Source organism: Euprymna scolopes, unplaced genomic scaffold, assembly GCF_053919585.1.
Source record: "Euprymna scolopes isolate OS-2025 unplaced genomic scaffold, ASM5391958v1 sca464, whole genome shotgun sequence".
Taxonomy (NCBI): Eukaryota; Metazoa; Mollusca; class Cephalopoda; order Sepiida; family Sepiolidae; genus Euprymna; species Euprymna scolopes.
In genome coordinates, this window is record NW_027633507.1 from 1 (window position 1) to 10,000 (window position 10,000).

The window sequence follows — 10,000 nt, forward strand, 5'->3', positions numbered from 1 at the left end:
TAAGTTCTCGATATCCTGTCCGTATTCTGCAAACACGACGACCACCCTGGTGCTGGAGTCGGTTATGTCATACACGATGTTATCCGGGCTGCCGTCCGTTCCAAACTCGAGCGACGATGCAATGCACACGCCCAGACCCTCGATGGTCAAGCGGAAAAGTTGCACGGAATCCCTGCTCCCTACGTCCGGTGCGTTCAAGGTGATGATGTAACTGAACCCGAGCTCTTTCACCAGTTTGGCCATCGCCCGAATCACTTGCATGTCAGAGGGCATCGTCCTAAAGAAGGTGGAGTAGGTGTTCTTGTCGAGAAGCGCAGGAGAAGTCGCCCCCGGGCTGACTAACATGACGTCGAGAGGACTTAAAATTGAGGACATTGCGATTGTGCTTCCACTGTCATAGGAAAGCCAGCTTTGTAATTTGGATGGCGACAAGTTCTGAAGACCAATATATCTGAAAAGAAAAGAGAATTGTTAATATAGGTTCGAATTTGCATTAGACACGCACATTTATAATATAAATGTTACATATATATTAGTGATGGGACGATTCCAATATTTTTCCCGATTCCGATACAATTACCGATACCGATTCCGATTCTTTATAAATCTCTAATTATTTAACTATAAGATTGTTTTTCCCTGATCTCCGTATATATATATATATATATATATATATATATATATATATATACTATACATACATATATATACTATACATACATATACTATACATACATACACACGTTTGTTTACGAACAGACGATTTGAGCACTATAAAGGTAGTGGCGGGTGTCTATTTAAATAGACATTCCGACGAGTTATTTACGGGCGTCAATTCCATGGTCGAGTGGGAGAACCGCTGACTGTCAACACGACGGTTCTAGGTTCAATCCTTGGCTTGGGAGAGATGCTAGTCCAGCGGCACTGATGAGTTGTGATACAACGAAATAGGACTGTATGTCGATGACTACAAATATATATATATATATATATATATATAGTAATTTATAAAATATATATGGCGATTAAGCTACACTGAATATTCTGCGTTTAATCCACTATAGGATTCGTCAGGCTTATGCGCGAATTCTGTGGTTGCTTCTCGTTTTTATATATATAATATTATATATTATATTATTTTTATATATATAATATTATTATTATATTATATAATATAATATAGTAAATGAAGTAGTTATATATATATATATATATATATATATATATATATATATATATATATATATATACTATCAGGGAGGGAGAGATGATTTTACCCGGGATTTAATGAAGATGAACCAATACATTTATTGTCATCGTAACTCATGAAATCGCCAATTTTTCGGTCAAATCGATTGATTACCTTCTCTTGTCGGTCTCCAACAAAGGAGAAATTAAAAGCGGTTAAAAAAAAAAAAAAAAAAAAAAAAAAAAACTGTAAGGTACTCACTTTGGATTGAACATTCCATTATGGAGAGCATAGGTATGTGCTTTGGCCTGTTCAGGAGTGGAGCAACCATCGAATCCCAGTGCGCCCAGGGAAACGTTGTGAGCCTTGAGAGCACTAAACCTTCCGGAGTTAATCAATTCAAGAGCAAAGGTCATGGCTTCGGCATTTTGGAATCCTCCATGGAGACGGATATCGCCACAAGCAAACGGTGAGTCTCCTGCAAGAAATGTTACAGAAATGCATTAATGACGTGGAAAGAAAATAAGTAAAGAAAGAAAGAAAGAAAGAGAAGGAAAAAAAGGAAAGAAAGAAAAGATGAAAGAGAAAAAGGAAAGAAAGAAAAAAAAGATTGAAAAAGAAAGAAAGAAAGAAAAAAGATTGAAAAAGAAAGAAAGAAAGAAAAAGATGGAAATAGAAAGAAGGAAAGAAAGAAATACAAAATGAAAAAGAAAATAAGAGATATAAAGAAAGAAAAGAAGGAAAAAGAAAGAAAAAGAAAGAAATTAAAGGGGGAATGAGAAAGACAGAAAAGAAAGAAAGAAAGAAAGATAAAAAACGGAAGAAAGAAAGAAAAGAAGAAAAGAAAAAGAAAAGTAGGATAGTAGGTAAGAGAAAGAAAGAAAGAAGGAAAGAGAAAGAAAAGTGGAAGAAGAAAAAAGAAAGGAAAGAAAGAAAGAAAAAGAAAGAAATTACAGAAGGAAAGAGACAGACAGAAAGAAAGAGAAAGAAGGAAAGAATAAAAGATAAAAAAGAGAAAGAAAGAAAGAAAGAAAGAAAGAAAGAAAAGAAAAGATGGAAAGAAAAACAAAAGAAGGAAAGTATGTGAGGGAAAGAAAGAAAGAAGAAAAGAGAAAGAAGGGAAGAAAAGAAAGGGAAAGAAATAAAAAAGAAAGAGAGAAGAAAAGAGAAAGAAGGGAAGAAAGAAATAAAAGAAGAACAGAGAAAGAAAGAAAGAAAGAAAGAAAGAGTGTGCAAAAAATATTTTCTCTTTCAATCGTACAAGAAATCAACTCTTTTTGATTTTTCTTCCCCATCAAAACTTTCTCTTTATCGCGGTAACGTTTTCTCACACTATAGGTGCTCTCTAGCTCTACAAATCTTCTTTGCAATCTCTCTCTCTCTCTCTCTCTCTCTCTCTCTCTCTCTCTCTCTCTCTCACACACACACACACACAAACTGATGTGAGCTTGCTGGTATCAGTCTTTTCTATAAATACTATTATGTCATGTGTTCCTAAGAATCGTCTCCTCTCTACCCTGCTTCGCTCGTTAAATTCGTTGCGTTGAACTCAATAGGACTATGGCTTGTGAGTCGGCATGCATCAATTCGTGGTCGGAATCCGTCGATATTAGAAACCATAATTGCAGGTGCAGGGATCTATATAAGTCGAAAGAGGTAGAATATCACTTGAACCGTTAAAGATAAATTTAATCAGATCTCCGATTTACAGAAGGGTCCTACCGAGTCACATCCACAATTAATTTAAAAGGCGTGAACAACTTTGGAAAAATAACGACATTCAAAAAAGAACTAGAGATCGCTGTACTGGGAAAGATAACATTTATTAACATGTTTAAGAAAAAGCAATTTAAATCATTCCAACGTTAAGAATTTTGTAACAAGTCTTCATTAGACACTCTTTGCTACTGAGTGTCTTGTAGAAAAGGCAAAAAGTTTGGAGTACTGATTTTCATGTTGAGAGGAAACACACCTGGTTATTTTCAGGAAGGAAAAGAAAATGGTCATTAAAACATGTATGCGTCTTGAACGTGTGTGTGTGTGTGTGTGTGTGTGTGTGTGTGTGTGTGTGTGTGTGTGTGTGTGTGTGTGTGTTCAATACGTATGCAAATAGCGGTTCGAAATAACCTTTTTAAAAGAATTAATTCTCGTTCGATATGGTAGTTTCCATGTTGAGAATTAAGGTGTATGGCGTGCACGAAGTTGTGCTGGTGATTTTACGTCCCACAAGATGGAGTCAGCTTGTGATGATGTTTATTTGTAGAACTATACCTTGAACTGGCTGGATTTATTTGATTTACGCTTGCAAAAGCTTATATAGGAGAATTCTAGAACGTTCTGCACTGTTGTATTAGTGTGCGTGAAGAATAATGCAATCCTTTTATCGCATGTGTGCGGATGGGCAAATTGCGACGTTGTGTCTTTGCACATTCTTCCAATGTGTGTGTGTGTTTAAGAGAGATTGCTATGAAATGTCTCTGTCGCAGATTTGTTCGGGCCATATATAGCTGTCGCTATATATCTCATTGTAATATAGCTTCTTATTCTAGTAACTAATTCTTCAGAACTGCAGCTTTGTGGAACTCTCTTTCTGCTTTATGTCAAACTGATGGATGGATATGATATAATTCGCGCCCGTTTCTGCACTAAATCCCAATCTTTATTAATCCATATTAAATCCCTAACTCTGAACCGAACGGATGCCATAATAGTTAGTTCGCTGCACCTCGTTATAACAAAGATCCACACAAAATTCAGCCATAGCGGACCAGTAGTTTCCGAGAAAAATTGGTACGTAAATACTGATCCCTATTAATGCTTAACTGTGCATCGAACGGATACCATAATACTTAATTTCCTACATTTTATCATAACAAAGATACTTACAGAATTTCAGCGAAATCCTCCCAGTAGTTTCCGGGAAAGATAGAACGGAGAGACAAAAAAAACAGGCAGACAGACTAAAGAAAAAAATTTTTTAAATAAAATTAACAGAAAGTGGTATATTTACCTTTGGAGTGAATGTCAAAAACGGCTGGTAAGAGCAAGTTACCAGGGATATAGAGGAATGGCCGGAAGCCGAGCAAGTATTGACACAAAACACATTGGTCTGGGCAGGTTGATTCTAAGACTGATAGAGGCGCATCACCGTAGAGCCGGATACTTGATAGCTGTAGCGAACCCGACACGACATTGTAACTGCCGACCTAGAAAAAAAATTATATAAATCTATAAAAGGTTGAAGTTTTTAAAAACTTTTATGCGCCCCAAATAAGACACATTGCTAGTGAAATGTAAGAGCCTATTGTCATCGTTTGATATGGCAGAGACATCATCAGCATATCACTAGTTATTGTGTTCATCGTGTAAAATCGGGAGTAAATATAAAATTTGACGTTTTATGTTTATTTATACAGGGTGACCCACAAAAACGGGATTTTTTTTAAACTACGTATTGCCAGACGTGAGCAAGTGGCAGCACTGTGACCTTGAGCAAGTATCGAGGCGTTGATTTTTCTTTCCTTCTTTCTCTTTCCTTCTTTCACAAGAGACACTCGTCTAGCTGAAACCACTATCAATAATTCCCCCCCTCACTCTTTATCTGTACCTAAACCTAAACATAGATTCCATGAACAAAGCTTCTTTCCTAGAACCGCACGCCTGTGGAACTGTCTTCCGTTTGCCTACTTTCCAGCTGGCTACAGTACGGTTGTCTTCAAGTCCAATGTAAACAAGTTCTTGATGAGCCGTTCCACGTTAACAAATTTACCGAATTTCCATTACTAACGATTACTATATTGTCCAATTGACTACTATACACTCTTGTCCTCTAGGGGCTTCGGGCCTTGATAAGTGGTGATGCCTATGTAAAAAAATGTTTTGAAATAATATGTGTGTAGCCATCTGCAGAGGAACTCCTTTGTTCCATCACAGTTCCTCAATTTGGCTCTATAAAGAAGTGCTTCACTTATCGGACAATAAAATTATTGTATATTTGTTATTTATATTCTGCCACTGAGACTACGATGAATTAAGGGCCAGATTCATGGGGGGGTAGCAAGATATTTGTTCACATTACATTGAAATGTATGCATGTTGCTACAGTCAGGAAAAACAGGGAGCAGATGTGACATGACCGACCCGAAGGGTGGTTGGGTTCCCCAAGGAAGGGAGCGAGCGAAAATTTAAAAGTCACTATAACAAACGGGAAAACATAACCCTTTATTAAATATGGTGTGCCCGGGCGACAGCAAAAATATCTGCTGAGAGAAAATCACAAATAATAAATTATATTCATCTTGGGTTTTATTCGTCTACACAATGTCACTTTAAAGGTTGAGCTGAAACATATGCAGTGAACTGGTGCAAGTGATGAAACTCTATATATTGGAGAATGAATGTTTATACTTCAAGAACAGTCATTTGACCTGAAAGATTACGAGTGTGACCCTGAAAGTCTGATAAACAACTCGCAACAATTCCAGGTAAGATTGTGTGGGAATTCTAAAAAAAAAAAAAAGGAACCAATCTAGACATTGGGAAGTGACGCTGTCGTGGTTGATTATTTGGGGAGGGGAACACCCCATGTTACACTGCTCTACAATATATAATGGTGTGCACAGCCCAAAACGTTAATTACTCGGTCAGTCAAAGAGTTATTCAGTTGAGAGTGATTGCTTCACGACGCCCCGTATTACTAATGCCGCACTAACAAGAGAGAAAGAACGAGGGAAGGCTTAAAAACTAATTGTCGACTATATGAACTCAATATTTGTGGACTACATATATATATATATATATATATATATATATATATATATATATATATATATATATATGTTTCAAAATTAATCAGTAGACTAGAAGAAGCTGAGTGTTGTTGTCTTTCCTATGTGCATTGTGTGCCTTCCTACCGGAAGACGAATTTGTGAATTACTGTGTGTTTTTTTTTCCTTAGCGGACGACCGATCAGCGAGAGGATAGCATATCGACCCTGACACGAGAGAAACTAACAAGCCCCGGCAGCGAATGGAAGACTGACCAGCACAACCTACGGGTCCTACTGCATTGAAAAGGTAACATCTGGTCAGTGTTGATCAAAATGGTGACTCGGGCGAGATCAGAGGTCACACAGAGATGGAATTCCAGATTCAAGCCGTTCGAGGGATTAAGCTAGCAGTGTAGAAAGCTTTCAGATATCTGGAGATCATTAGAGTGAAGGGGTTGAATTTTGCCGATTGTCACGATTGTTGGGGTTATTTACGTCGATAGTGCCCAAGCGAAACAAGTTTGTCCGTGCACATTCCATGGAAGTACTTGTAAATCAAACACAAAAAAAAATGCGACATTGCGGCGATGGGGCAGGGATTGGAGTCTGACAGACAGTGTGGGGCCTTTTAGATTAGGGGCTTTAGTGTTTAGAGGGAGAGACTAATAGTTGGTACACCATGCATGGGTGAATGGTGGCTTTGTAGAGATACAGAATACTGTCAGAGGAAAGAAATTTTCTAATCTGATAGAGGAACCTTTTTTTTATAACCTTGTCTAAAATTGAGTTGTTGCGCTAGCCCATATGTAACGACAATGCTCTACATATGAGTGGTTTTCTAGAGATTATTGGATACTGGTAGTGATGCGAGATGTTTATGGCTTGCGTTTAATATATATATATATATATATATATATATATATATATATATATATATATATATATATATATATATATATATATATACATTGAATTCATGCTCGCTGGAACTGTATCAGCTGGTCCGGAAATTTTGAGTCGATTTTTTTCAATGAAATGAAAAGTCAAAAAGATATAGTAAACATTTAATCAAATGTTCATGAATTGTGTATTTCGATATTTTAAACCTTTTAGTTTATTCTCATACTATTTTAGTCTCAATTGATTTCAGCATCATCTGTAGAGGATGGTCTTCTTTATCAATGCTAAAACCTACAGCTCTAAACTTTGCAAACCATTCCTATACAATTCTTAATTGTTTTTAGATGAGATGTGAAGGCTTGCGTTATGTTGATTAATCGGACTATTATTCTCGTCTTGAGTGTTATTAGCACAACGTTTCTGTCGCTGCCACCTGCGACCTTCTTCGAGTGTTGATAACATGCTTCTTTTCCTCTACTAAAGAAAAGCTTTTATCTTTACATCATCAACGCTCTGCCCCCATCTGGCACCAATTGAAATGAATGGCTCTCGTCTTGGGGAGGCCTCCAGTTTTGTCAAGCTTCTGGGCTTGACTTTTACTCCTGATCTTAAGTGGAACACGTACATTGAGTCCGTTACCAGACCCGCCGGAAAAATGGTGGGATCCTTCTATCGATCCAGTAGATATCTCACTGCTGATGCAATTCTCTATCTATATAAGAGCCAGGTACGTCCAATTTCTACTGTACACTCTTTAACCTTTATCCTCGAGTGGCATCAAGGCCTTGATAAGTGGTGATACCCATGTAAAAAAAGAGGGGTGGCTCTGCATTACAAGAAATTCGAATCTTTGATTTGAGAGTGGGTCCGAAGATCATTTTTTCACTGATATTAACAATTAGTATAGATGTCCAGAAAAATTGAGTCATATCTTAGTGACCCCTGAAGATTGAGCCTCCTTTATGATCTAGGAAGGAATAATGTTTTTAGCCAATTTTTCGGTATTTGTTGTCCAAACGGTCGAGCTTCAAAACGATACCGATCTCGTCAAAATCCGTCGCCTCTGTTTAAATTTTTAGGCATACATACATGATGATGATTGCAACGTCTTGTCAGACGAGTGCCACTCTCTCAGGCACTTAAAGTCCATGAGTCCAAAAATGACTTCCATCGCCATTTTAATAGACAAATGCCTGAGGGAGTATCTATACACAGATGATGTTACAGAGTCTTAGCTTTGTACGACAGCTAAGTCTCTCTCTCTCCCTCTTTCTCTCTCTCTCTCTCTCTCTCTCTCTCTCTCTGTTCAAAATTTTGAGATCCAGCAACAAGCAAGAGCAAGATAGCCAGCAACAAGTTAAACTGCAGACCAGCTTAATGCGGGTACTGGTCTCCCACCTTATGGTTTTTTTAAATCAGAGATTTGCTTCTCCAAGAAAGGTTGCCTTAACCACAGCTTACGGGAGCCCTCTCTACCACCAACACACGCATACATACACACAAACACACACGGTACTAGTTGGCCGTTGACCCCGAAAAAGGGTCCATTCGCCCTTTGGAAGGTCTTGTTTTTAATCCTTCAGGGAGACTAGCGACCCTCCTCACCAAACAAGCCTGGTGGGGGAACCAGTTTAGTCACCAGTGACTCGACCATGAAGCAGGGAGTACTGAGTTACATGGTACCAGTAGCATATGACATGACCTCACATATACATACATACATACATACATATATATACATTTAAACAGACAGGTGTTTTTTATATTATAGATAACATTGAATTGTAAATAAAATAACATACCTGAGTGTATTTTCCTCCATAGTAATTAAAGATGTCATATGTTATACTTCCATACCCTTCCTTGTCGAAACTAAACAGGTCGCCTCCTGCGTCTCGGAAACTGGCTTCTTTCATTTTCTCCACAAGATATTTGCCCGTGAAACGAGAAGTGAAGAACTCGCTGCAGACCCCGTTGTATCCGTTTCCGCACATTTCAGTCAGTAAAGCGTGCAGACCGTGGGCAAAGGCGTACACGGCGTTGATCACTGGGGCCGCCTGCGGATCTAGAACGAAGTTGGGGGCGCTGGTGATCTGGTACGATGCCACTGACGTGTTGCAGATGGTTGCAAATCCACCGGTGTTCACCGATTGGAAGGCGCAGTGATACAGAGATTGCCACCATTCCGCCAACCACGGGTTTGTCTTGTCTCTCGTCAAATCGAGGCTCTGGAGGTGGCGCATAAAGTCAGCCATGGGAGGTGTCCTGTGCTTGATGGTTAGCGCACCATTGGCTTCAACCTTGAAAGGTTCTACTACGTGCTCTAAGGTTCCCCAGGTTTCGAGACCGATGAAATCAAACTCCCCTCCTGCTCCCGTGGATCTCACACCTTCCAATAATTTGTGGATGTCCTTTGTCGGCATAATCACGATTGTCGGTTTCACGTGCGGAATCTTCCGGAGTTCGTTAATTATCTGGGCGCCGGTAGTTTGAGGATTGACTCGGTAACAAGACACGAGGCAGATTCCAAATTTAGCCGCCTCTTGTAGCAACACGGCCATTCCAACGTGGCCATAGTCATCGTCCGATTCAACAACCTACGAAGGCAAAAAAAAAAAAAATCGTAATAAATCAAAAATATTCAGAAAAGGCTATATGTAAAGAGAAAATGCAAGATATTTAGGAAGACCACTGTAATTTAAATATAGAGTTCTTTTTTTTTAATACCAGAAAAGTGCAAGATGTTTTAATAAATATAATTGTTCACTAAAATTAATTTTTTCGAATTCCAATCATAATTACCATTGCTCCCAGGTCCACTCTCACCCGAAGTGGTAGTACTTGTTAGGGTCTCAACTATGGGTTAAATAGAAACCGACTTTAAAAAACAAAGCATTCTATTAAAAAAACAAATTCTTCAAAATAACTGTATATGGCATTAAAATAACCTGAAAAGGGTTGATATGCCGTAAAACAACCAATCAACCAACCTAAAAGATTATTCTTTAGAAAGGCAGTCTCTCACCCCCCTCTCTCTCTCTCTCTCTCTCTCTCCCTTTCTCTCTCCCCCCCTTTCTCTCTCTCACCCCCTTTCTCTCTCTCTCACCCCCTTTCTCTCTCTCTCTCTCACCTCCTTTCTCTCT

General features: G+C 38.5%; 1 protein-coding gene across 1 annotated transcript in view; it reads right to left on the bottom strand.

Annotated features, from left to right (window-relative positions):
* Window positions 1-3: 3 nt before the first annotated feature.
* LOC145274809 (uncharacterized) overlaps window positions 4-10,000 on the bottom strand; it is a gene marked incomplete at both ends in the record, with an annotated part of 35,407 nt that continues 25,410 nt past the window's right edge. Inside the window, 4 exons of the mRNA XM_080127484.1 lie at window positions 4-451; window positions 1,451-1,667; window positions 4,200-4,395; window positions 8,660-9,454. Of these exons, the coding sequence (XP_079983610.1) occupies window positions 4-451; window positions 1,451-1,667; window positions 4,200-4,395; window positions 8,660-9,454 (1,656 nt within the window). The remainder of the gene's footprint in view (window positions 452-1,450; window positions 1,668-4,199; window positions 4,396-8,659; window positions 9,455-10,000) is intronic.